The sequence below is a fragment of the Coloeus monedula genome, assembly GCF_965178545.1.
Source record: "Coloeus monedula genome assembly, chromosome: 24".
Lineage (NCBI taxonomy): Eukaryota > Metazoa > Chordata > Aves > Passeriformes > Corvidae > Coloeus > Coloeus monedula.
Window position 1 is genome coordinate 1,601,918 of NC_138804.1, and position 27,349 is coordinate 1,629,266.

Sequence of the window (27,349 nt, forward strand, 5' to 3'; positions counted from 1 at the left end):
AAGTGCAATTATTTAAAATCATCTCAGATGCACCAACTGTGTTTTGATTAACAGGAAGGAGCTTTCCATTGCATCACCAGCCCTCTTTGCTCACTGATTCATAAATTTCTTAAGTAGTAAGAGGCAGTGATGATGCAGAAGTCTCAGCTCTCTGGGCTGGTCTCTAAACGTAACCTCTGAGAAACCAGAAGATGCATCCCAAGACCAGAGGACGACCACTGGGGCTTCTCCATGCCCCAATATGGATTTAGGAACCTGGGGTTTTTTTTCCCAAGCACGTGCCACCCCTGCTTGTTGAGGAGCCACATCAGTGGGGCTAAACACCTCTGCTCCCTCTCCAGGCTCAGGTATTCCTGGAGTTTGAGCTCTCCCATGCTTGGTCCCACATAAAACACCCATGAAGAACCCTAAAAAGGGATAAATGGTGCTTCCCCTATTTTTTTTATAAACCCAGTGATGGGAGAGCCCTTTGGCAAAGAGCAGGGGTGGAGCTCGACATCCCAACATCTCTTAAGCAACCTCTCCTCTATCTCACCTGCCAGATCTTCCAGCCCTTTGAGGGGCAGTGCCACCGTCTCCAGACGTTTCCTCAGCTCATCTTTGAGGTACTGCTCCCCAATGAGGATGGAGAGGTCATCACAGAGGGTCTGAGCCTCTGAGATCTCCTCCTCCAGCTGCTCCAGGTCCGAGCGGATCTCACTGGTCTCCTCCAGCTGCTGTTTGACGGCATCAGGCTGGGTGCTGATGGCAGACTGGCTGCTCAGGCGCTGCCCAACAGCCTTCACCTTCTCCGAGAGGCCCTGGAGAAGCTCCTGGTACTGGGTGCTCTTTACTATGGCTTGGTCAATCTGGCTGGAGCGGGAGTTGAGGCGCTCTGTGAGCTCAGACCATTTCTGGTTGACCCCTTGGAGCTCATCCCGCACCTGGCTGGTGGATGGAGAAACATCTCCAGGGCCAGTCAGGATGCTCTGAGCTGCCTGGTTGAGCTGCTCGTGCTGTTGTCGGCGAGCTTCAAATTCCTTCAGCATAAACTGGAACAGAAACAACATTAAAATGTTTGCATAAAACTGACAGCTCCGAGTACACACAGTCAAAACAAAGCAGAGCTCCAGGGGCTTTATCCAGCCCATGGAATCAGCAGGAACAGGCCTTGGGGTGGGACAGCAGTTGGGCTGGGTAGCCCAGGATTTACTGTGACCTTGGAAGTTAAAAAGCTGGGAGAGGTCTGCGACTCCAGGACTTTTCTCTCTCTCTCTTATTTGTCTCGTAATGTAGCATAAACCACTTAGATGAGATGGAAATCTGATTATCTCCACTGGGGCTTTTTTTTTAGCTCCGTGATGTGGCTGGTTACAGCCATGTTAGGATCTGGAAGCAGGAGGAATGGAAGGGCCAGGCTGGCAGGCAGAGGGGCAGCATTAGCAAGTCCTGCAGAGCATCAGCGCAGGCCTTGTTTAAAGCAATTTCACTCTCCAGGAGAGGCCAAGTGATTCACTGGTGAGTCAATCCAGTGCGGGAAGGGAGCTGAGCACTGCACCCTTTTCAAGTTACTCACAGCAGTCTGGGCTCAGCGGGGTTTGGAGGACTTGGAAGAGGAGCCACGAGGTCTCTGAACACTCACGGCACGCCAGAGCGCTCGCAAGGCAAGCACGACCTTCCACAGCACTCTGGGCGAGACACTCCCCTCCATCCCGAGCCCACCGTGAAGACACAAACCCCTCTCACCTGCACCTGCTGCTTCTGAGCATTGAGCATGTTGGGGTCGATGGAGAGGGGGCCCAGCACGCTCATCATCAGCTCCTTCTCCATGAGCCAGGGCCGCAGCTGGGCCTCGGCCGCCTGGAACGTGGCCAGCTGGGTGGCCGACTCCTCCAGCTTCTGCTGCCGCGCCGCCGTGGCCTGGCTGGCCCTCTCCCACCTGCAATCTGAAGCACCACCTCTGTTGGCTGGGATCAAGCCCCTGGCCTGCCCACCCCTCCATCACCACGGTTGTTTTCCCCTCCCCACGGTTCTCCCGAGGGGAAGTCTCCTCTGTTTTCCAATCAAACTAGTGTGGCTCTATCCACTCTCCATCTCCTAAGCCATTACCCAAATCTAGTGGCTATGTGGTCTGGAAGCTCCTAGGAAAAAAAGCCTTGCAAGCAGGATTTCTGTGCTCTAGTCACTACTGCTGTGAGCTGCTGTGACCTTGGGTGAGCCATCTCACATCCCTGGCCCGATAAATGAGGATACTCTCATGTGTACCCGTCCTCACACAGCACACTCAGATCTCCTGGACGGACAACTCTGTCAACAGGCTCCTGCTATTTCAAAGAAGAGAATCTCCGGGCTTCTTTTTGAACACACAGCCTTGTTTAGTCAACACTTAATTACCTAGGATAGCCTCACTAATGATTAGAATTTTATATCAAGCAGTGAAGCTTTTAATCAAAATAATCAACCCGTGCCTCTAACACATTTTCCCCCCCGCCCCCTTTTTATTTTTTTAAGGAGCAATTTAAGGAGGCAAGTCTTCAAAATCCACATCCATCACAGAGATTTCATTAATCATGACAGGGCTCATCTCAGGAACACCTTCCACACCAGACAGCTCGGAGATAGGTTTGCTATTTACTGAATTTTAATTAGAAGTGACTCTGCTCTAGCGTGACTTTGGGATCGCCCCACACTCCTGAACCACCTCTAACGTGATGTTTGCAGACAGAACCTCATTAAGCGCTTCAGGCACTTACTCAGGTCTTCCTGCATCTTCTTCCAGTTCGCTGCTTCTGGAGAATCTGGATATTTCTCCAGCAAGCCAGAAAGTGCTTCCTTTACCTTCTGGATCTTCCCAGAATTCTGTTCCAATTCAGCCAGAAATGCCTGGAAAAGAATGATTTGAACTTCCTCAGATATGGGGCGAAAGAATCACCGAATAGGAATGGAAAAGCAGCTACAAGCTGGAGCTGGACAATTCCTCTTCTTTGCTCTTTAATGATATCAATTTGTTAGCAATAGTGTGAACTAACTTGTATGCAAGGGCAGGGAAAGGCTGGGAATTGCTTTCCAGGAGAAGCTGGAGTGACCCAGCAGCAAGGGCTCCAAATAATCTCATTTTCCCTCAGCCTGACAGCAACAGGTCTAAAAGCAAAGGGGAACTTGGGGCTGCTGCTCCATGGATCTGCCTGCAATTCCTGATCCGGGAATGCCCTTCTTTAACTCAGGGTAAACCCTTGTGACTAATCCTGTGCAGTAAAGCACATCTCTGGGATCCTTTGGGAGATGCATGGCAGAGGGGTGGAACTGCATGATCTCCAAGGGCCACTTTGTGATCCTATGATCCCAGAAAGTCGCGAAGAGAAATCACCTTGTTGTGCTCAGCCTGGGCTCTCATCGTCTCCGTCTTGGTGGGCGAGGAGGAGGCATCCAGCTCCGACAGCGTCCGTTCCTTGGACTCCAGCCACTTGAGCATGGAGCTGGCCTCCTCCTGCACCTCCTGCATCCTGTCCAGCATGGCCGAGAGCTGCTGCTGGCGCTCCCGCAGCGCCGCGCCCAGCGCCTGGTACCGCCGGCTCACGTCCGACACGTCGCACTGGATCTCCGTCAGATCTGCGCCCAAAATCCAGCCCGGGGTCAGCACCACTGCCCACGTTCTCCACCCCAGATTATCAGGTTCTAACCTAGCCCCAGGCAGCCACAGAGAGCTGAGATGAGGAGCAAGAGGCCACGCTCCGTCCGTCTGTCTGTGGAGTGACATCGCATCATCTTCACCTCTCCTGCCACGGGGGATTTTCCACTTGTCCCCCCTATGCCCTTTGACAGTTTACAAACAAAGCAAAATGCCTCTCTGTTTGTGAGCCTGGTGCAAGCTGAGCCCCCCTTTGATAAAGCCACTGCTAATACAAGGTTAAATAATTTGGCACCGAGGTATAAAGCCATTTTTATGCACCTATTATCTCGCTGAACCGGCGAACTAACAGCAGATAAGGGGCAATAATTAAAATTGCTCTTCAAACTGGAGGGCTGGATGCCGTAATAATCCCGCAGAAGCAATAAATTTAATTGCAGGCCTTAAAATGATCTCCCATTTATCAGCTCCTAACACCACCTGACGAGGTGTCAGGGTGCTGTCGCTCCCCAAGGCTGCCCCTCTCTGTCCTTCAGCCTGACCTCCACCCTCCATCGCTGCAGCTGAGAATTCCCAACCCATTGCCAAGCTCACTTCCCTTCTACCGGGGTGCTGACGGTGTCACATTGAGGTTTGTATTCCCAGGGAATGGAAGTGCACGGACAAAAAAGGGACGTGGCTCGGCGGCGCTGACAGCGAGCTCACCTTTGCACGTGTGGTACCCGTTCACGCTGCCTCCTGAGCCTCCTGGAGCAGGCAGAGTGGCACCTGGGCAGAGGGGACGGGGACAAGAGGGACAAGAGGGATGAGACAGAAGTGTTAGGGATGCAGACAGCAAGTGAGGAATGGCTGCTGCATGACAGGGACCACCGAGCATCGATGCGGCGTCTCCACCGCCCGCCTGCCCAGCACTGGCATTAATTCGGTTTGGAGTCCCTTTATCTCTCCTCCTGCTGCTCCCCTCACTTTCCTGCTGAAGCTGAAGCTTCTGGAGGTGGGCAGCTCCCCCAGCATCCCAACATCACCCAAACACCGAGGTGGATGTGGCTCCTGCTTGGGCTGCAATACTGGGGACCGCAGGCCACTTCTGCTGCTGCCCTGAGCACGATTTTGTGAATTATACCCAATAAAACTGCTGAATGCCTTCTCTGAAGGGATTAACTCCCCCACATCCTCCTTTGTTCATGGGATGAAACTATTCAACCAGCCCTGTGGACATGCTCTCTTTGCCCAGAGATGCAGGATGCACCAGTGGCCCTTCCCTGGGCACCAGATGTCACAGCCAAAGGGAGATCCTTGATTTTCAGGCAAGTCTCCCTTTTCTAACCACGTATTCTAAAGCTTTCATGGACTTAAGGGGTTGCACCTGTGGGCACCCACAAGCCTCTCTTCACTTCTCCTGATGGTTTCCCAAAGAACTGCTCACAAACTTAATCCTGACAAACACATCCAGACCATAAATTCCCATAAATTCCCATCAGCAATGAGAGTCCAGGGACTTGTTCTCACAAGCTGGAAGACATCTTTGAGCTGGTTTCCAAACAAACCAGACATAATCTCATTGCTTCACAGACTTGAAGCCAAAAAGGAGACCAGTAAATCACATCTGACTCTCACAGCCCCAAATGTCATCCAGATATGAAGCCCAAAGGCTGGGGCTTGATTAAAACACTCCAGCCCTCAGGAGGCTGAAGAACATCACCAGGAAAGAGCAGGAGCCACCTCCACAAGCTCCCAAGCTCCATCAGAGCAGTGATCTGTGTCCCCACAGCAAACGCAGGCCAATTCAGAGCTCGTTAGGCTACAACTAATTAAGCCAAGTTAGGCTGATGCATTAATGCAATGAGTGCCAGCGACTCAACCACTGGGCTGAGCCCCACGATACTCAGATCACCACAGCCCCTCTGAATTCGGTTAAAAGGGGGAAATAATCCCATTTTTTACTCGAGGCAGGCTCAGAGAAGATGCAGTGGTGGCAGCAGAGGTGTCCTCAGGAGAGCTGGCCACAACTCACCTGCCTTGGGCGGGGTGTTGGGGGCCGTAATCTCCACGATCAGGTTCTCCAGGAGGGTCCCTCTGCGGCCAATCTCCTCCACCTGGGCGCCCTTCCCCTTCCATTCCTCCAGGAGATCCTGCTCAAGAGCAAAGGTTGGGATTGGGGGTCACCCTTGCCCTGCCACAGCCCTTCCTTCCTCGCCTGTCCCCTCTGCGGTGACACGGTGACACCGGGACACGGTGCCCAGGGAGCCAGCTCACGGCTGCAGCAGGCAGGTGGGTGTGAAACGTCTATTTTTTGCCAGGGGGGAATCAAACAGTGAAAGGCTCTTCCCAACTAATGGGTCTGTTGAAGGAAACCTTCTCCCTCCCACCATTCCGGGGACATCCCTCCTCCCCCTCCTGGTGGAGCCCAGCCTGGCTGAGCCCAATCCCGCGGCATTCCGGGTGCTGAGGGCTGCGAGTGACTCAGCAGAGCTGCTCTGCCTCTGAGTCAACCCCTCGGCACATCCCGAATTTGTCACATCCCTGCGCTGGAGAGGAGCGGGGGCTCGGGTGACAGGAGGCCACCTTCCACATCCACCACGGGAAACACTCGGCAAAAACGAGTGTGCTCGGGTCTCCCACTCCCAAATCGCTCCCAGAGCAGGCAGAGGGAGTGACAGGAAACCAGGCAGTACCCAAGGAAACCCTCAGGCTGCTCCTTTCTCTGCAAGCCACTGGATGCACACTGAGGATTCCTGAGACCGTAAACCACCTCCCAGGCCTCTGCTTCTTGGGATTTGTTCCACATTCCAGCATTTCCACGCTTTCCCAGCCTGATTCCAGCTCCCTTGGCCCACCTGGATCTGCTGCCTGCACTGCTGCAGCTCTTGGGTGCCCAGGGAGGTCTCAGCAGGCGGAATTTTGCCTTCACTCTCCCTCAGCCACTTCCTCACGGCGCCAACCAGATTCCGAAACTCATCCAGTTGCTCCTGGCAGGACGACGCATCCTTTTCTCTGGGAGTGAAAAGGTTTCAGAGAGTCAGAGCTTGTGCTCTGCCTTGTAATTATCCCCTCTTGAATGCAGCATGCTTCTCTCTAGGAGCCATTATTATTATTATTATTATTATTATTATTATTATTAGATGTTGCCTGGGAACAGCGCAGGCAGCGCCAGCCAAAACGGGGTGCACCCACTGCCAGCCCCTCACTGCTGCTGACCCCCTCAAATCCTGCCTGGTGGCACTTTTGGGCACCCCAGTGGTGGCCAACAGCCACAGGACCATCACTGCCAACCTGCCCAGGCTCTTTGTCCTGGGAAAAGCGCCACTTTTGGGAAGACAGGGCTCATTCATGCCATGTCCCCCCGGGCAGCTGCATCCCGGGGGAGCCCAGGCTGTGCTGCCCCTTCCTCCCTGGCCACAGCTCCATCCATTGAGCCCATCCTGGAGGAACAAGGCAGCCCCTGGATGGGAGTCCTGATGCAGCTGCGAGCAGCCTGCAGGGCTCTGAATAACGGGGGATTATTGGGAGTTTCATCTGCTTTTCCCCACCACCCTCCCTGCACTCCGCAGGGATTTTGGGGACACAGCCGGGGAGGTGTGACTCCCGGGGATGCTGCTGCTCTGACCCTGCTCAAGCTCCCTTTCTACCCCATTTCAGGGGACTCCAGGAACAGGCCTGCTCTGCTGTCAGCCTCACTCCTGATCCTCCCCAGCACCCAGCAGGATGCTCTGGGGTGGAGCAGCCCACACGCCGGGAGCTGGGAAACGCAGAGCGCCGGCTCCTGCAGCACCAGGAATTTTTCACAACGCCCCCAGGCAAGGCTTTTTTTAAAGCGTCAGCTGGAGCAGAGCTGCCTCAGGATCCTGGCGTGGGAGGAGGGCGGCAGGAAGAGTTGGCTCATGTCCCCCCCTCCTCGGAAAGGAGATCTCCACAGGGTCCTGCTCAGACCATGAAGCCACCGCCAAGCTCCCCTCCCTGGGGCTCACCTGTCTTTTGCCACCTTTTGCAGCTGCAGGAAATCTTTCTTCAGGTTCTGCAGCTTCTCCTGCTGCTGGAAGGCACTGGGGGCGAAGCCACAGGAGCTCAGCTCCTCAGCCAGGTGCTCCAGGGTGGCCAGGTCCTCCTGGTGCTGCCTCATCTCCGAATTCAGCTCCTGCCAAGAGCAATGGGGGATACTGACCACGTTCCCCAGCAGCAGAAGGGATGAACTGGACAGTGCCACGTCCTGGTGAGCTGGGGAGACCCTCTGTGGGCAGTGCCACACGTGGCACCAGCATCAAATGCTGGGCACAGCTCACTCCCAGCTGCTCCTCCAGCTCCAGCTCAGCAAATACTTCGAGCAGCTGCAGGGGCAAATCCCACTTTCCCCAGTGCTGGTCTCTGGGATGGGATGGGAGGGAATGCGATGGGATGGGGGTGCTTAGACCAAGCCAAATCAAGCCCTCCCACAGCACAGGCGTCTGGTTTGGTGTCACCTTGGAGCATTTCTGAGGCTGCAGATGAACCACCCCCTGCAGCAGAACGCTTGTGGGAAGCCAGAGGGAGGAATCCTGCACAGCCACCACGGCCCACAGCACCCCTGAAAGTGTCCAAAGCAACCCTGAGCCAGCTGGTCTTGTGAAGGTGTCCCAGGGAAAGTGTCCCTGCCCCTGAGAGGGGGCTTGGAACGAGACAATCTTTAAGGTCCCTTCCATGATTTTCTGGCTCTAAGGCCTCCAAGGTCTCTGTCACATCCCACACTGCCCTCACTGCCAGCACAGGGGTATTTTGCTGTTTAAAGACCCCATGGAGTCCTGAATTGGTAAAATCCTGCTCCTTTTGGACTGGGTCCTAAAAGCCTGGCCACAGATCCCATCTGAAAACCACCCTGGCTCCTGGGAAATGCCATCCCCTTCTCCCACAGCTGGGAACAGCCTGATCCAGCTGGATCCTGCCTCAGGAACCCGGTGCAGGCAGAACCTTCTCCCCCAGAGCCTCACCTGGATGTGCTGGGAGAAGTGGGCGATGTCCCGGTCCGGCTGATTCCCGGACGCCAACATCCGCGTCCTGCTCTCCGTGAACTGCTGCAGCTTCTCCGAGAGCTGCTCGTACTGCTCCACCTTGGGGAGGAGGCCCTTGAGGGCGTCCTCCCGCTCCTGCTGCTGCTGGCACAGCCTCCCAAAGTGCTCTGTCACCTGGGCCAGCTTGTCCTGCAGGGCAGAGGCCGCGGGGCTGTCGGCGGCCTCTGTGAACCGTGTCACCATCTCCCGGGTGGCTTCCAGGCAGCTCTTCTGCCAGGCAATGTCCTGCTTCAGCTTCTGTGGGGAGCACATGAGGAGAGGGAGGGGCTTTTTAAGGCAGGTTCTTGAGCAAAACTAACTGGGCTGCCCCTGGGAGCAGCAGCAGGTGTGTTGAGACAAGCAGAGTTGGGAAAAAATCATGTTATATGCCGGTTTTCCTTTCCTTTCTGACCTTCCCAACACGCTCTGCTTTTCCCTTGTTAGCAAAGGAAAAAGGAGATTTTCAACAAGTCTGTGACCTGGTTGCCCAGAGATGCTGGAGCTTCCCCATCCTTGGATATGCCCAAGGATTGTACAAGGCTCTAAGCAACCTGGGACAGTGAAAGGTGTCCCTGCCCATGGCAAGGGTTGGGACTGGCTGATCCTTAAGGTCCCTTCCCACCCAAACCATTCTGTGACTCTATGAAAATAAAAGGTTCTGCTCATATTCCTTTTTAAGGGATTTTTTTGGTGCTTTCAGAGCTCAGCAGTGAAACCCCACCAACCCCTGCACGGTGCAGGTGCTGCTCTGGGCTGCTCGGGGTGAGGGAGCTGGGCCCGGCCTTACCACGCTCGTGGCGAGCGAGTCCTGGATGGAGGCAGAGGAGAGCACGGCTGGCTGGTCCCTCTCCAGGTTCTTCTCAATCTCAGCCACCGACTGGAGGAGGCTCTCCAGGCTCTCCTGGACGCTCTGGGACTGGGCGATGGATTTCTGCAGCAGGTCCGAGCGCTCGGACATCTGCTGGGAGAGGCTCTGGAAGCGGCTCACGATGGCATCTGCAGGGTTCAGCGCAGAGGAGACTCAGTGGCACAGAGCTCCAAGTGCTCAGAGAGCAGCGAGGGTCGCCTTTGGCTCCCCCAAAACTCTCAGAGATGACAAATCCCTGTCCCCAAACTCAGCAGCGAGACAGGGGACACGACGCAAGCGGCCACATCCCTCCCCACATGCAAACACATGCCCTGAGGACACACTGCCATGTGTTTACCCCCACATTCCCCCAAAAGTGACTTATCTTTGCCTTCTCCTTGGCTTGTTTTCCCTCCCCCCAACCCTCCCTGACAACACTGGCAGCTGCTTTGCTCTGTACCTGTTGTTTCCTGAATGTGGCCGTGGTCCGGGGCCGGCTCTCCTTGGATGTCCAGCAGGGACCGAGCTGCCTTCTGGAGCTTCTCCACTGGCACCTGGTGCTCAGCCAGGTCTCCCTGCAGTTGCTGTTTTCACACAAGACAAGCCAAAATCAGGGACAGGTCACAGGCAGGATTCCCACACTCGGGAAGCTCAGGGCTCCATTTACACCCTCTGAGGGATCCTCTGCACTTCATCACTAAATCATTAGGAAACGATGGGAAAATCTACCCCCTCTTTGCAGGCAGAGCTGGATCAGAACTGGCTTGGGCTGTCCCAGTGCTCAGTCACCCTCATGGGGGAGGATTGTCCCCCTCTGTGTCCCTCTGGGGTGTCCGTGACTGCAGCTCCTTACTCCGAGCACCCAGAAGTTTGACCCCACCTGACTTGCAGCTGCCTCTGCAGGTGCATCTTTGCCCTCAACCAGCAAAAAAAAACCCCAATGGCTCAAGTCTCCTCCCTGCTGTTGACTGCTCAGAGCAGCCAAATTCCCATCCAGGCTCCAGTGCTTCCCAGGAGATCCCCTGAGGTCCCTGTACCTTGGTGCTGGCGAGCTGCTTCTGCAGCACGGCCAGATCGGATGAAACCGTCTCGGAGAGCAGCTTCCCCAGGGCAGCTTCACTCTCCTGCAGCCACGTCCTGAGAGACTCTGCCACCTCCTGGAACTGCTGGTAGTGATCCAGCAGGGTGTTCAGGTGGGAGCCCAGCTTGGAGCACTGCAAAGGAGCAAGGAGACGTGACAGGGATGCACACAAGCGCTGAGCAACCCGTGGGAAAGGCACAGGAATCAGTTTCTAAAAAATCCATCTTGCCACAGGCTAAATGAATTACCAGCAGACCAACAGCAAGACAAAGGTGTTGCCCAAGCCCCGAAGAAGACAATCCTTGTCCTACAATCTATAAATGTCCTGGAAGTCCAGGCAGGCAGCAGGGAGAAATATCCCTGTGCCATCCCTGCAGCACAGGAGGAAAAGAGCACCCAGGGTCCAGCTCCCAGCCCTTCCCGTACCCTGGAGTGCAGCGTGGTGTATCTCTGCGTGGCGTCCTCCAGCTTGCTCTTGACCACACTCCTGGACATCAACAGCTGGGATTCGGTGTCCACAGCATCCCCCTCCAGAAACTTCTGCCCCGACATGGTGACGAAGCGCAGGTCGCCCTTGTGGGAGATCACGTCCTCCGAGAAGCTCCCCTGGCGCAGGAGCAGCTGCCGGAGGGCGGCAGGGTCGCCGTCCCCCTCGTACATCCCCTGCAGGTCCTGCTCCGCCTGCTCCAGCCAGGCCTCGAACTCGCCGTGATCCCGCAGGAACTTCTGGAGCTCCTCCCGCAGGAGCTGCACCCGCTTCAGCCGCGTCTCCGACCGCGACAGCGACGCCGAGTACTGGTCCCTGAGCTCGGCCAGCTGCGCCTGCAGCCGCTCCCGCTCCTCCCCGGCCAGGCTGTGGCCGTGCTTGTCCAGGAAAGCCTGTGCTGACTGCGTGGCCAGGATGACGTCCTGCTGCTGCGACAGCAGCTCCTGGTGCTGCGCCTGAAAGATGCAGGGAGCAAAGGTGAGGCTCGGGACTGAGGGTCTGTGCCCACCACGTGCACAACTGAGACTTCATCCCCCAAAACTTGAGGCTGTCCCATTCCTGGAAGTGTTCAAGGCCAGGCTGGAGCAAGCTGGGATAGTGGAAGGTGTCCCTGCCCATGGGATAGTGGAAGGTGTCCCTGCCCATGGCAGGGGGTGGAAGGAGATGATCTTTGAGGTCCTTTCCAACCCAAACCTTTACACGATGCTGTGACAAAGCAACAGCAAGGTGGAGAAAACTGGGAACATCCCAGGCTGGGCTACAGGAGCTCTGCCCACCAAAGAGTGACCCCTTCTCTGGCCACCACGGGCACCTTCTGGACCCTGATTATACCTTGCCATGGCACACGCCCACCACACATCCTGCATGTCCTGCAGGAAGCCAGGCAGGGACTTCCCGAGCCTCCCATATGGAGTGTGTTTAATCCCATTAATCACATGTTCCAGAGGCCAGACCCAGCTAACACCAGGGTCAGTGCGTGGGGCAGAAGGCTTTGGCTGGGACAAGGTGTCAGTTCTGACCTTCAGCCTCTCGAACTGCTCGTCCAGGCTCTCAGCAGCACTGTCTGCTCCCACAGCGTGGCCGTCAGGGACATCCCCAGGGCTTTTTCCTGCCTGTGTCCCTGTCCCTGCACTGACAGGGTGTGGTCTGTACTCCGGGAGCTCTCCCTTCTGCTCCAGCGACGCCACCCAGTTCAAAAGGGAATCGATCTTATTGCTGTTCTCCTCCAGCTCTTTGGCAGCTTTCACCTGAAAGCACAAAGGCTCCAGATAAGAACGAGCCAGTTTTTGCACGTTCAGCAAACTGCTGCACGGGGCGAGGGGGAGGGAGACAAAAATCAGCAGAATTAAAAAAAAAAAACAAAACCCGAGGAGTTTCCCAGCCTCAGCAAATGTCTGAGACACTCCCAGACCCTTTGAGGCTCTCTGGAAGGTGCAAAGAAGCTGTGAGAAAACTCAGCCTCGCTGCTACATTGAATTTCTCATCCTGACACAAGCCAGGGTCCCCCCCCCCAAAAGGGCCGCTGGCGTGAGCCTCACCTTCAGCCAGGGATGTGACTGACAACAACCCTCATCCATTAAGGGTCACCCCAAAGGCAGACAAAGGCACCTTTTCCTCCCCCCATTCCCTCCACAACCAGCTCGTCCCTAGCTGCAACTCCCAAGGCATTTCCTGATAGAAATATCTGGGGGACTCCTGATAGAAATATCTGGGGGACACCTTGCCTGGGGAACAGCCAGGAAGGAGCCACCAATTGCTCTGTGCCGCATCACCCAGGTGACACCAGGACCCCAAATGACTCTGACTGGACCTCACTGCCCCCCTCAAGCAGAGCCTGGTGGCTACAGCTCCTGGCACGTTACCTTCTCAGTCTCCTGCTGCACTGCAGCACTCACAGCGCTCTCCAGCTCCTTCTGGGCCACCTCCGTCCTCTCCTGCAGGGACCGGTACTGCTCCTTGGCACGCTGCAGGTCCTGCTGCAGAGCTGCCAGCTCCCCGGGCTCCAGCTTGGCCTTGTTCTCCTCCAAAAACTGCTCTGTGCTCTTCAGGACGCCGGTGAAGGAGGCGGCTCTGCTGTGCATGTTCCTCTGCAGCTCCTGGGTGGACGATACCGTGAGGCTCTGGGCACTCCCGAGCTGACCCTCCCCACCCTCTGGCCCCCAAGTTTTGAAACATCACTGACCTTAACATCGCTCTGCCTCTGCTGCAAGGCAGGCAGGTCCCCTTCTGCTCTCTGCTGCTCCGCCAGCGTGTCCTCTGCCTGGCCCAGCCAGCGGCTCAGCTCGGCCAGGCTCTGCGCCCGGGCTGCCTGTTGCTCCTGCAGCGTCTGGAAAGGGGACAGGGGGACAGTCAGAACCAGCCCTGCAGCTCTGCTCACGCTGCTGAAAGGCAAGGTGAGGTTACAGCTGCAGCAGCTCCTGAAGGGGAGGATGCAGCACAGAAAACTTTGTGGCTCTCCAGGCGCTCCCTGTCCGGCTGCAGGTGCCGCGTCCCTGCCGAGCCGTGGCACCTTTGGCACCATTCGAGGTTGCTCTCCGAGGAGCCCGCTGAGCTCCAAGGTGGAGCTGCACTGCTCTCCCAGAAAAACTCAGCCACGAGTTTCTGTGCCTTTCCCATTCCACCTTACAAACACTAAAACAGCAGCAGAAACTCCCCGAATGAGAGGCAGCAACAGCCTGAGTCAGGCAGCGCCACTGTGGAGCCCCAGACAATCCCAAATAAGGGTTTTTTTTAAAAGATTTGGGGTTGGAAAGGGAGCCCTGGAGAGGGAAAGCGTTTCTGTAGCTGATCCAGCTCCCCTTTTTGCTGCCAGAGCACAACACAGAAGCGCCAGTTTGAGCAATTGAGCATGATGTGACCTGAGAGTCCCTGTGACACCCCTGTCCCCCTTTGCCAGGGGGGATAAAAGGTTTCTGAGTTTCTCCCTGGGCATTTCAGCAAAGTGATGTTCAAACTTGTGCAAAACACTGTGCCTGCGTCTCCCAGTCATAAGATAAAACAACAGAAGCAAATTGAAAGAGCCTTCTTAAGAGCTCTTCAGCTGCAAAGCGAGTTCTTCCTGGGTTAGGATGGGCGCACACTCAATCTGAAAAGGCAAAGCAAACTGGTTAATACACACACACACACTCCAGAGAGGACAGGCAAGAGTTACAGAGAGCAATTGTTAATAAAAAAACCACATTAATCCTGTCTTGGAGGAGAGGATTCATGCAGTGGTGGGTGCTGCAGCAGTGCAGACCTGAGGATTTGTTTTTGTCCCTGGGGCAGCAACGCCTGACATGTGCAGTGGAAATAGGACATTAAAACTGGGGGGGTGTCTGTGATGGCCCCTCTGCATGGGGATTTCTGGGGGGATTACAGGGGTTTATTCCACCCAGCCCCAAACAATCCCATTTCTAGCAGAGGGCTTCTACCCAGACCTCAGCAGGGCTCCGCATTTTGGGAGCAAAGCGACTTTCTGCCTGGTGGGAGGAAGAAAGACTTTTAGAGGAAGCTCATGATGTGCCGTGAGAACTTCTCAACTGGGAGTGGCATGCAGGGGAGATCCCAAATCCGAGGTGCCTCAGCTCCTGTTCCTGTGGCTGGGAAGCGCTTCAGCGAGCAAAGGGCAGCCAGGGAGGAGATGGCTCACGACCTTCACCTGGTCCGTCTGCTCCGCTTGCTGGAGACAGACCTGCAGCACCTCCAGCCGCGCCGTCACGCGCTCTGACAGCTCCCTGAAGGCTTTCTGCAGCTCATTGAGCAGCCTCAGCAGCTGCCTGCTCTGCTGGGGGGTTAAATCCTGGGCGTGCTCCGAGATGAGGAACTGGATGTCGAAGGCAGTGGCGTCCAGCTCGGCCTTGGTGTTGGCGAGGGGCTCCTTCAGCTCCTGAATGGGAGAGAAAAGGTAAAACAGGTGAAATGAGCCTGCAGCCAGGCCTGTGCTGCAGGTGCCACAGGAAATATACCCCAGAAACACCAAACTTTCCCAAAACAGCATGGGGGTGAGAGCATTTCTCCACAGCCATTTCCCAACTTTCCTCCGCAGCAGGTGCTGGAGGAACCTCACCAAGAGGTTTCTTGGATGTGTGTAGGGCTGCCCTTGGGTCTGAAGATGACCCAGGCCTGGAGTTGCCACCGGGCCACAGCGACTCCATGTGCCACCAGCAGCTCTCAAAGCCTTCAATCCCCTGATTTCCACGCCAAGGTGCCATCACTAAACTTGGAAATAATCTTTAAAGCTGTTGCTAGAAGATGGATAAACGAGGAGGGGAGACTGGGCTGCTCCTACAGGTGATGGACGCCAGGGCAGGTGTGATGGAGCAGCTTCCCAGAGGATGCAGCTCCCTCCTCAGCAGCCTGACAGGAATCCCCCCTGGTCACTCAGCCACCACCACAGCCCTGCACTGGAGCCAAAGCAGGCTGTGCATCACAGAGACTTGGGAGCACACCCACAGCAGGGGCTCCTACTGCAGCACAGGCTAAGGGCAAACCTGTTGGACTGAAAGCTCCTCTGGACTCAGGCCCAGAGGGAAGCCAAAGCACAGGGGTTGAATTAAAACTTTTGGATAAGCTGTGATGCAAGAAGCCACACCAAAGTGAAACAGAAATATAGATTTTTTAACTTTTAGTAGAAATAGATGCTAAGTGCCTTAAACATTAAAAAGCAGAGACCTTAGACACAGTTCTTGCTGCAGCAGTGTTACCTTTTCACAGAATTCTTTACTTTAGACAAAATATAGATAGAATTATACTGTTCACATTTTTTAGATGGAGTGTTCACATAAACAGTAACAGCTGATAGAAACTGTATATGCAAATCTGTGTAATACCTATGTAACACTTGTGTAAGGCTTATGATTGTTAGAATTAGACCAGGATAGGTAAAGAAAAACTAGAATCGTGTGTTAATCTTATTGGGCAATTAGCAAATATAATCCACACTTCTGTAAGAAAAAATATAGAGCATACAGAGGAAGAAGAAGAAGCTGGTTTTGCCTGTTGCTGTCGTTGCTTGCCTTTATCATGTAACCCCCTTGGAACTCTGCCTTCAAGAAAGCTGTGAGACTATGAAATAAAGAACTCAGCAGAACAGCAGCCTCCTCTGCTCTCTTACCCTGCTCTGAGAAGGAAGGGTACCCCGTCAAAAGCTCAACAAAACCCTTGGTAGGCTCTGGGAGAGGAGCAGGATTAAAAGCTTCTCCTCTGTGCACAGGGCAGCAAGTTCATCAGCCTGCAGGATTAGGGGCATTGCCATGGTTACCTTGTAGTGCTGCAGGCAGCGACTCAAGCTGTTGGCATCGGTGGCCTGCTGGAAATCGCTGTCATCCAGAGACTCCGTGGTGCCAGAGACCCAGCTCAGCAGCTCCTGGAGCTTGCCCTGAAGAGTCTCGTGGTGGGCCAGGATTTCAGCCTTAAAACCAGAAATTCATCATTTAAAAGGAGGAATTTTGGGAAGCTCGAGGGGCAGCAGGGGACAGTTGCCAGCTCTACCTTTTTGGCCTCTGCTGCCCCACGAAGGTTCTGCAGCCGCGACTGCAGGATTTCTTTTGCAGAGCTCAGAGACTTCTGGAGGTTCTTGGCATCCTTCTCCAAAGCCTTCAGCAACTGCTCAGGGACTTCTTCAGGGGGGTTGGCCACAATCCTCTGCACAGCATCCAGCTCCTGATTCACTGGGAAGCTCAGCTCCTGCAGCTCAGCACCCAGGGCCTGAGGCGAGACGGCATCGTTACATCTACGGCAGGGTGACTTCGCCTCCCTGCTGCCAAAACCCAGCAGGGGTTTTGGAGAGGCACCTCCATACATTGAGTCTAGAAAAATTCATCACCACCCTCCAGCCCTGCTTGCCTGCCTTTCTCCAGGCTGTAAAATTCATGTCAGCCAAGCTCAGGCTGTTGTCTGGGCAGGGAGGAGAAGGTGGATGGATCAGCAGGATGGATGAGGTTTGATATAAAAGCCTGATAAAACCTGAGATGAATCTCCCAGAGCAGGGAGGGGTGCAAGGGCTGTGCAGGAAGCTGGGGAGAGGGGGGGAAAGCTCTGTCTGACACCAGCCAAGCCTCACTCACCTCTGCTTGCTGCCTCAGGTCGTGCAGGGCTGCCAAATTCTGCTCCGCCGGCTGCACCCGTTTGATTCTCATCTCGATATCTCGGAGCATGGAGAGATAAGATATCAGCCTCTGGTCGTGCTCCAGACACATCTTCTTGCTGAATTTGATCTGCAGAATCAGACAGGAAATCAAAGCCTCAGACTTAGGCAGACAAGGAGACAAAGAGACAAAGTGTTATAGAAAGTTCTTTTTTTTTTTTTTTTCCCCAAAGGAGAAATGTGTTAATGACATTCCCGCTCACAGACTTGCCACTCGCCGGCCTTATCTACAAGATTTACTCCAGGACAAATAAAACACAGGGCTCTCTTTCCAATGTAAGCTTGTAAACGGCAAGAGATCTCTTGGTGTTGCAGCAAAAGTGCCAAAAAAAAAAAAAAGAGTTCTACTTGTTAGTCACTGAGCACTAATGCTCCAGCTAAAGGAGCCACAACTGAGCCCCGAGCGTTTCCAGCTGTACATCACCAGCTCCTTTGCCAAATCCACTGCAGCATCCACTCCTCACGCTCCAGCTGCCCTCCATGCCTAGGACCTCGGACAGCTTTAGCATCAAACATCCACAAATAGGTCATAAAAACTGCCAAAATAGCAAAAATATCCGCTTACCTGGGCGGGTCGCGTGGACTCCCTCGAGGTTTCCAGCAGCTCCCCCTCCACGATCACAGGTAGCAGCAAACCCCGATCACCCGGACCCGGCTGCTTGGTCCTCTCCTGGGGGGTTTCTCCTGGGGATTTTGGGGGAGCAGGGGCACCTCCTCGGTCTGCTCTGAGCTCAGCTGTTTGCTCGTGCTGTTCCTCCTCTCCAAGCTCCAGGACTGTGGAGGTTTCCTGCATTTCTGCGGGCTCCTCGCTGATCATTAAGTCATGGGGCAGTTCCCGTGCCACAGTGGCTGTGCTGGACACATCCCGGGTGCTTCCCACTCTGGTGTCTTCCTGAGCCATCCTCTCCTCCAGACCCAGTGCCACCAAGGAATCCTGACCATTCTTGATCCCACCTTTGCTCACCTCTCGAGCTTCCCCCCCTTGCTCGGGGCGCACAGGGAGCGCCGGATCCTCTCCGGGGGTTTCCGTATCTTTCTCAAGGATTGTTTTCTTTCCTTTTCCATCCCCATGCTTGGCTGTATCTCGAGCCAACCCAGCAGCAGCCTTGATGCTGGATTCCTGTTGTGGCTCTGGCACCCTTGAGACAGAGCGCTCCTCCTCGCCCTTCCTCCTTGGAATTTCGTGGGAAACCAGAGAAGGAAGGGGCTGCGTTTCTGCAGAAGGTTTCTCTGGCTGAGCGCTGTCCCCTGGAATGCTGCTCTGCTTTGCTTTCTTTTTCTTGCTTTTCTGTTTTTGGGTAGGTTTTAGCTCAGTTTCCCTCGTTGTTTCCTGTTCAATGGGACCTTCTTTGTGAGAGGTTTCTCTTCCTGTGTGCTCGACAGCTTTTTTCCCTGCAAGCTCATCTCCCGCAGGCTCCACAGGAACCCCAGCGGGTTCTCCAGACTCTGCAGGACCCATCCCTCCCCTCCCTGGACCTGCACTGACAGATTCCCTCGGGGCTGCTGGTGTCACCTGGACCATGCTGGTCACTCTCTCTCCTTGCTCAGAAGCCACCACTGCACCTTCTCCACCTGCCACAACTCCCTCTGCACTTACAAACTCCTTCCTCCTCCTCCTCCTCCTCCTCCTCTCCTCACCATCTTCCTCCCTGTGAAGCACCTCCATGCCCAAGAACAGCTGCTCTTTCTCCAAGCCCGATCCCTCCACTTTCTCTGTCCCTCCATCCACTTCTCTCAATTCCTTCCCCCCAGCTGCTCTCACCTGGGAGCTGCCTTTTGGGATCCCTTTTTCCACAGCCCCTGCCACCACTGTCTCTTCAGGGAGAGACGCTGTCCCCAACACTGAGGGGTGCTCTGGAGCCACCTCAGCTTTTGCCTGGGGATGATGAAGATGATGATGTTCATCTCGGGGATGGACACCATCCTCTGAAGCTTCCTGAGGTTTTAATTTCCCTTCTCTCCGTGTTTCGGGGGATCTCTCAGTGGCAGCAGCTGCACCCTGAGCTGTGTCATCGCTCACAGCTTCAGGTTGAGCTTTGGGCTCAGCACCATCAGTAGATCTGGTAGGGAGGATGACACCTTCCTCTTTTGGAGATAATTTTTCTATTTTTCCCTGTGGAAGTTGTGTTTTTTCTACCTTGCTGACCTCAGAACCAACTTTCCCTTCGGATATTTGCACATCCCGAAGACTGGCAGCTAGTTTTTGGCTGATCAGTCCTTTTCCAACAGCTTCATTCACAGTCAACCTTTTCCCACTGGGGGCATCAACAATTCCCCCAGCCCTGAGCTGCTTGGTGGCGATGACCTTGGCCATGGCCTCGTCCAGCATCCCTTGTTCCACAGCCGCCCTCAGGGACAGCCTCTTGCTGAAGGTGCCCTCCACCACCCCTCCGCTGTCTGCCTGCGCCTGCAGCAGCCTCAGGGTGGGCAGGGGGTCCACCTTCCCCAGCCTCAGTGCCTCAGCACACGTCAGCTTGGTCCCTGTCACCTCATCCTTGATGGCCTGGAAGGGATGGACCTCCAGGTACCTCTGGCCGGATTCGATATCGATTTTACACTTCTTCAGGAACTCCGAGTAGGGAACGATCATGCAGGTCTCGGGGTCTACAATTCCTTCCCTCATTTCTGAAGATGACAGGGCTTTCTCCAGCACCTGCTGGGGCACCAAGCCCTCCTGCACCGCTTGACACAGCGCCAGTCTCTGGCCAGAAGCTGGATCAAGAATGCTTCCGCTCTCGGCCTGGATTTCCTGCACTTTCCTCTGGAATTCTGGGCTAACGAGCCCCAGTGACACTGCCTGGGGCAAGGGCAGCTTCTCCTTCGTGGCTGGATGGACAAAGTCCTGCAGGACCACACTTTCAGCTTTCCTGAGCTCCTTGCATAGATCTGGACGGATCAAACCGTGTTTCATCGCGTCGTCCACCGAAAGCCTCATCCCAGACACGTGATGGATGATTCCTCCATCAGCAACCTGCTTGGTCAAGAGCTGAAAAGCTTTTTCCTTCTCCAGGAGCCCCTTTTCGACAGACTCTGCCACAGTCAAAGGCCGTTTGGTTTCAGGATCCACAATTCCACTGGTCTCAGCCTGTAAATTAATGAGCTTCTGCCTGGTCACCTCATCAGTGCCTTTCCCCTTGGAAGCCTTCTCCAGCTTGACCAGCTCTGTCTGACTCGTCGGCTCTATGAGGCCCAGCTTTGAAGCCAAAGTCACCGACACTTTTTTGCCACGTTTCAAGTCAACAATCCCCCCAGTAACCACCTGCCCTTCCAAGATCCTCATCGCTGTCTCCTTGTCCAGAAGGCCAACGGCAGCAGCGTCCTTGATGGAGTAGACAAAGTTATTGCCTGGGTCAAGGACACCGCTTATGGCTTTGTCGGACGCGAGGACCTTCTGGAGCAGCTTCTCATCCATCAGACCTTCTTCAATGACGTCCTCGGTGGTCAAGGGTTCACACACCTGAGAGTCAAAGAAGCCACTGAACATCTTCATCCTCTCCATGAGTTTCACGGCCGTGTGGCCGGACACCACTCCAGAGGCCACCGCCTCGTCCAGCAGCAGCGTCTTGCCCGTCTGCTCGTGGATGATGCCACCGCTTCGGAGCTGCGTCAGGAGCTTTCCCAAAGCGTCCTCTGCTTCCTGCTCCCCAGGGGCTGGCAGGGATGGTTCACCGACGCCCTCATCATCACCTAACACTTCTTCCCACTCTCCTTCTTCCACTTCCAACACACTTTCCATGTCCTCGCTTTGCCTGTCTGCCGGCGCTGCCTCTCCAGTTGCAGGGAGCACAACCTCCTCTCCTCCCAGCACACCATTTTCAACTCTTTCCTCCTTCAGCAAACAAACCTCTCTAACATCTTCTGCCTCTCGCTCAGATTCCCTCACACCCTGAGACCGCTCTGCCACGATTTGCAGCCTGTCTCTACTTTCTGGCACACCCATCGTTACGCAGATTTCACTTTTCACAACCACTGCCCCACTTTCCAATGCCCTCTTCTGATCTTCGGGACCTTCCACTCCATCTTCTGCAGGAGGCTTGGACTCTTCTTCTGCCTCAATCATCATTTCCTCTGTTTCTCTGACTAATCCACTATCAAGGTCACTGGGAGGTTCTGGCATCAATAATTTTACCTGATGTTTGTCCTTGTTTATGGAAGTGACCTGTTCCCTTCCAAATTCAGCACCAGTTTCACTCCTGATGACCGCCTGTTCTCTGGAAATCTGCTCCTGCTCTTCCACACGCAGGAAATCCCCTGCATCCTCCAAGAGGAGACTTTCAGGTCCCATCACCACCTCCCCATTCTCCAAGGCAGTTCTGGGTGGTTGGATCTTCTCACTTTCACCTTTTGGAGGAGCAAACTGAAGCTCAAGCTGCTGAAAAGCCAAACCATTGCAGGGTTGGCTTTCAAGAGCCGCGTCTGCCTCTTTCTCCTCAAAGCCTTCCAACGCCTGTGCACAGGACCCATCTTCTTGGCTTTGGATGAGAGCTTTAGTGAGATTGTTCAATTCTGAGTCCACCAAGAGCACCTTCTGGCCATCGTGGATGTTGATGTAGCTGTGGGTCATCAAGTGGAACATCAGCCTTTCGTCGTCACTCCTTAGCAGAGGCTCCTCGTGGCCTGTGGGACTCCTTCCAGGGGAGCTCTGGCCGTGCCTGCTCCTGCTCGGAGAGCCAGCGAGCTGCAGGCTGGCCATGACATCAGGGATGGCTGTTGATTTCAGCTTCATCACCACCTCCCTCTGCAGGACACCCTGCTCCACCGCCTTCTGCCAGGACATCACCTCCGTGGTTTCCGGTACAAAAACAGCCCCAAGGAGCTGCCTCTTGCTGAGAATCTCGTGAATCAGCTCTGTGGAGAGCATTCCTTGCTCCAAAGCATCTGCAACCGGGATGATCTCCCCCGTCTCTGGCCACAGGAGCCCCATGAAGGACCGCAGGGATTCCAGGACCAGCAGTGCAATCCTTGGAGCTACCAAGCCCTTTCTTAGGGCTTCATCCACGGTCAGCCTCTCTCCCGTGGCAGTGTCGATGATCCCACCCGTCTGCAGCTGCCGGATCAGAAGCGTGCAGGCCACATCCTGGTCAATCAAATTATGCCTGACCGCCTCATCTACGGTCAGCCTGTGTCCTGTCCTGGGGTCAACGATGCCACCGGCAAAGAGGTGGGCTTCCAGCAACCTGATGGTCACCTGCCTGTCTATCAGCCCCTCCTGAACTGCACGGAAGATGCTGACCTCCCTGCCTGACCTCACGCTCACCATCCCACCCGCCAGCTGCTTGACTGGGAGCAGCCTCAGCCCAGTCTCTTGGTGGATGATGCACCGCTCCAGGAGCTCGGGCAGAGTGATTTTCTCTGCAGTGTTGGGGTCAATCAAATCCTTGCCACCTTCCAGGTGAGCCAGAAGCCTGGAGTGAAGCTGGGGGGGAAGGAGCCTTTCTTGCACCGCTGTCTCCATGCTGATTCTGCCCCGCTGGAATTTGAAGCCCCCAGTGATGAGCTCAGCCTCAAGAATCTTTAGCCCAGTGCTCTCACTGATCCTCCCCTCTTCTATGGCAGCAACGACGGGGAGGAGCTGCCTCCCTTCACATCGGACTTCTTCCACCTGCTGGAGAGCATCCTTCAACTCCTGCAGCACCTGGAATGCCCTGAGATCGATGATGTTTCTTGCCAGAGCTTTTTCCAAGGAGAGTTTCTCACTGGTATCTGGGACAACTAAGTCAGAGGTGATCACCTGGGCCTCCAAGAGGACCAGGCCCGTGTCCTGATCTATAAGACCTCTCTGCATGGCACCAAAGACAGGGAATATTTCTACCGTGCCAAGATCGATCACTCCTGCCACGGCTTCGCTGCCCTGGAACAGAAAGAGAAGGAGAAGAATTAAAATCAAAATCCAGCATTTCCAGCACTCATTGCGTGAGTTTCAGGGAGGCCTCCGTTTAAAAAAAAAAAAAACAACAAAAAACCAAACATAAAATCCCCAAACAGGCTAGAAAGTCCCAAAGTGTTTGAAATCCAGTCCATCACCAGGGCAGCACCAAGATGCTTCCAATATCTACCATCAGTAACACAGCAAAGCAGCAAGCACCAAAACTCAGCATCGTTCCTAATGCTCCACAAAGAAAGAGGGCAGGAGACCAACAAGCACAACAGAGCCCTTCAACAACTCCAGCCTTAAAAAGCAAAGACAACACCAATCCCACCGTGCACTCACGGGGGAGAAACCCCCCCCAAACTGCCCGCTGTGAGGTAAGGAGGAACCTCTCCCAGCGCTGATTCCTGCCATGCTGGAGAGATCCTGCACTTCCCAAGCAAATCCCAAGTGCCAGGACAGCTGGGGAGCAGCACAGGAGCCATGGAGCAGCTCTCAGCCATGCATCAGGGCAGGAGCAGCACAGCTCCCCAGGCACGACCACGGCCCCTGCTCTGCCCACTCCAGCACCTCCAAGCTGCTCCTCAGACAGGGCCAGGGGAGAAATGGAACAAGTTGGAGGTTCCAGCATGGAACGGGGACAGACTGGGATCACACCGACTACCGAGGTGCTTTTTGGAGGGGCTTTTCTTGCTGCTATCCCCACAGGGAGGGGGATAATTTAGGTGGTAAAGAGTATCTGTGTTCAAAGGCTCTTTGGACTTTTGGGTTTCTCCCAGTGCCACTGGTTGGGTCTAAGGCTGGCCCAAGCACTCCAAGATTTTAGTGGGGATAGCGAGGAGGGAATCAGGATTCTGGAATGAATTCCTTTTGCATCCCAACACCCTGCCTGTGGGGACAGGAGGAACCTTCTGGGACAACCTAAGCTCTCCACCACCATCGCCAGGCCCTGACGTGCATACTCAGAGATGAACAAGCCGTGGAAAGACAGAGAAGAGGGGAAAAAGGGGGAAACAAAAGAGAAAGATAAAAAAGGACATGGATGGGAGGGAGGGAGGGGAGTAAAAGGCTTTTACTTACCGACTTGCAGGGTGTGCCTTGAGCAGTTAAAGACAGAGCCTTATGGAGCAGTTCAGCCGTATCACACACAGTGTAAAGCTTGGGGTTAGCGTCCAGCATGCGACTGTTTTGTTTTGCAAAAGGAACCCCCACACACAGGTCCGTCCTCTTTCCCTTTTGTGTGTTTTGTTTGTTTAAATCCCAGGGGGGTTAGTTAAACTTGTAAGCAAGGATGTCAGTTAATCATAAAAACAGTTGACATGAAACACAAACCATACAGGGACACATCATGCTCAATTTAGCGCGCTCTGCTTTGCATTTTTTTGGTCTTTTGTAACTTCTTTCTGACAGTTGGATGTTTCCAGCAAGCAAATGTTAAAGAGTTCTTCATGCTCCCTCTACAGTGAAGCAACGGCTCCGCACCAGAGCCGCAGGGATGGTTTTGCAGACGGGGATTTAAGGTGAAGCCCCACTGCCATCTCTTGTTTTGCTGCCTGGGCTTCATCGAGAGCGTGAGTGAAAACTGTTCCAGCCTCAAAGCAGCCTCGTGCTGTACCAAAACAGCTTGACAAGCCCTGGAGAAGGCTTTTGCTCTAAAATCATTTTCCTGACCAAAAGGGAGGAAAAGGGAAAGGAAAAAAACATCCATTCCACAGGGAGGCTGCACCAAATCTGTGACGGCTTAACGAGATGACTCGCTCACCTTTCTGCTGCCAGCACAAGGGCTAAAGGGCTTTCAATAAAATAAATCATTTCCTGCCCTGGAACACCTGGATTGTGCTGTAAAGTCCAGTTTGGAGCAAAACACTACGTATGTAGGTGAAAGCTGCACAGGCAGATCTCAAAAAAAGCCGCCCTGCTGCCCTCTCCCCACGAGCGGCTTGAACAGGGCTTCACTCACGGACCCGAGAGCCAAAACCTGCGTCTCACAGCCAGATGTGAGCGGGCTGCTGCTTCAGGGTACAGGGAGCCAGCAAGCAAACACACAAAAATATCCATTGACACATGAATATACACTTAGAGAACACGCACACGTAAATCTGTGAACGACAGCTCCTAACAGAGGCAATAAGGGATGCGCTTCCAGCCCTCCCTACCCGGCGGAACAAGGATGGATATGAACAGGGAATAGGTCCTGAAGGTCTCCCAGGTCAGCTGAGGGGCTGGACAATGCAGTTGCCTTCCACAGGGAAGAGCTGCTTGGTTCAGCCACCGCTGAGAAAAACCCTTGATCAGGCCCTGAGATCCACGAGGCCACGTGAGTCCCACCTCCCTGCATCCCTGCAATCCTGTGGGACTGAGCCCTCTGAGGTTACAGCCCTGAGAGGACACTCCTCAGAGGACACTGATTGCCTTAAGGGGACCATTTCCAGGGCAGGATTCCCTGCTCACCAAGCATGAACGAGCCAACCCTTGCGCAGAGGGCAGAGATGGAAACCAAAGGACAACTGTCCCATTGAGCCGGAAGGCAGCAGGAGAACAGCTCCTGCTTGGCCTCCAGGAACCACCAGATGCTTTGGGTGACCATGGATGGAAGAGAAGGGAGGGCAACCACGTGCAGGTAAGAGGCTGTGAGCGGCCAGTGGCCACGAGACACACAACAAAATGAAACCTTCTCCACGCCCTGAGGAGTGAAACGCGTTTGTGCAGCCACGGGGCTGAGCAGGAGCAGTACCTTGTGCTCTGTCTCCTGAGCCAGCTGGCTCTGGAGCTGCTGGAGCTGCTCCGTGGAGTTGCTGCAGAGAGCCTGGTAGGTTTCCTTCAGAGCACCAATCTGAGCAGAAATCTGGTCCTTTTCCGGTTGGGAAAGCCTGCAAGGGGAAGGGGAAATCGCTCAGGATGCTGCCCAAACCAGCCCCACAGAGCTGCCACGTTCTTCTAGTGAAGGAAAAGGCCAAATCCACCAGGAGTCCCTTCCTCTGCCTGCCCTACTCCTTGCCCAGCTCAGCTAAAACCTGCCAGTATAATCGAGCAAAGGCTGAGCTGCACTGCAACAACCAAATCCCCAAATATACGGCGCTGCATCTCAATTAAAGAGGATTAATATCGTCCCACAGCATAAATGGGTTGAACATTTCACATTTCTCATTGCAGACAATGAAGAAGACAACTGTCACGTGCAGCTCATCATTGTTTTTAACTGGAGTCAGGCACTGGATCCCATGGATCCACCAGCTCTAAGGAATCTCATCTCCAGCCCCTATGCTCTCCCTGGGTCACACTCACTTGTGGCTGTGTTTTGCCAGGAAGATTTGGGAAGTTTTGATGGCCTCAGAGACCTGCTCCTTCTTCGCAGTCAGCTCCTCATTCAGGGCCTGGCAAAAAGAAGGAAAGAAAGAAAGAAAGAAAGAAATCAGCTTAATTCAGCTGTGAAAAAAGAGCAGAAGTTAAACCTCAGTGTCTGGTGCCACTCCTGCTTTACCTGCTGCTCTGAGATAGATTTCTTGATGTCTCCCAGCTCTCTGCTCCCAGCAGCAGCTGTCCTGCCCTGCACACTCTGCTTCAAGCCCAGGGCCCAGCCCAGGAGCTCCTTCACCTTGTCCACGTGCTCCTGCTTTTCCTCCTCCACCACTTTCTGCAAACAGGGGAGGAAGGAGGAAGACAACCACGTCAAAGGGGATCTCCAGAGGTGGGGCAGTGCCCAGGACATGCCCTCAGCACGGAGCAGCATCCTTAGGGACGGAGGGAATGTGGGAACAGCGTGTCCCACGCCCTCACCTCCTCCTCCTCCAGGCGCCGCAGCGCGTCGCTGATGTACTTCACGTGCTGGGTGGTCAGCGTGACCAGGGCTGTGTAACGAGTCCTCAAATCCATGAACTGCCAAGGGAGAGAGGGGAAAACAGAGGGAAAAGGGGGTGCATCAGTCCCTGCTGGCGGATCCGGAGCGTCGCCCTTCACAGAACACGACACGGATGCAGCACCTCTCGCTTGGGAACCCCCCAGGGCACCTGGCGGAGCTGGGATGGCACCAATGGAACGCAGCAAGTCTGCTGGGGAGGGTGGTGGCCACACAAGGCATGCTGCACGACACTGGAGCGAGGGGACACTCCGGCCACGGACACTGGGGCGGATGCTCAACTCTTACAGAGGGCTACCGGGATCTTTAATATCCACACAGAGCAGACAGGACCTCGGGTCCCTAAAAGGTTCTCATCCCAAAGATGCACACACAGCAACACTGCATGGTGCTCTGGTTATTTACCTCGCAAGGCTGGAGGGCTGAGCCGACCCCGCTGGATTTGACCCAGGGG

General features: G+C 54.7%; 1 protein-coding gene across 9 annotated transcripts in view; it reads right to left on the reverse strand.

The window, feature by feature from the left end:
- Window positions 1-27,349, reverse strand: part of MACF1 (microtubule actin crosslinking factor 1) — a 131,738-nt gene that overhangs the window by 52,965 nt on the left and 51,424 nt on the right. For 7 of the 9 annotated variants that reach the window (XM_082296581.1, XM_082296575.1, XM_082296580.1 and 4 more), the window contains exons 32-56: window positions 26,817-26,915; window positions 26,521-26,673; window positions 26,325-26,413; window positions 25,774-25,909; window positions 17,736-23,021; window positions 17,091-17,240; window positions 16,516-16,731; window positions 16,286-16,435; window positions 14,678-14,911; window positions 13,226-13,369; window positions 12,906-13,139; window positions 12,063-12,290; window positions 10,983-11,498; window positions 10,513-10,689; window positions 9,936-10,059; window positions 9,416-9,624; window positions 8,569-8,886; window positions 7,576-7,742; window positions 6,445-6,601; window positions 5,622-5,739; window positions 4,313-4,375; window positions 3,347-3,588; window positions 2,733-2,862; window positions 1,726-1,925; window positions 536-1,031 (exon numbers count right to left, since the gene is read on the reverse strand). In XM_082296581.1, coding sequence (XP_082152707.1) covers window positions 536-1,031; window positions 1,726-1,925; window positions 2,733-2,862; window positions 3,347-3,588; window positions 4,313-4,375; window positions 5,622-5,739; window positions 6,445-6,601; window positions 7,576-7,742; window positions 8,569-8,886; window positions 9,416-9,624; window positions 9,936-10,059; window positions 10,513-10,689; window positions 10,983-11,498; window positions 12,063-12,290; window positions 12,906-13,139; window positions 13,226-13,369; window positions 14,678-14,911; window positions 16,286-16,435; window positions 16,516-16,731; window positions 17,091-17,240; window positions 17,736-23,021; window positions 25,774-25,909; window positions 26,325-26,413; window positions 26,521-26,673; window positions 26,817-26,915 — 10,036 coding nt within the window. The remainder of the gene's footprint in view (window positions 1-535; window positions 1,032-1,725; window positions 1,926-2,732; window positions 2,863-3,346; window positions 3,589-4,312; window positions 4,376-5,621; window positions 5,740-6,444; window positions 6,602-7,575; window positions 7,743-8,568; window positions 8,887-9,415; window positions 9,625-9,935; window positions 10,060-10,512; window positions 10,690-10,982; window positions 11,499-12,062; window positions 12,291-12,905; window positions 13,140-13,225; window positions 13,370-14,677; window positions 14,912-16,285; window positions 16,436-16,515; window positions 16,732-17,090; window positions 17,241-17,735; window positions 23,022-25,773; window positions 25,910-26,324; window positions 26,414-26,520; window positions 26,674-26,816; window positions 26,916-27,349) is intronic. The other 2 variants (XM_082296582.1, XM_082296577.1) reach the window with 1 other exon arrangement.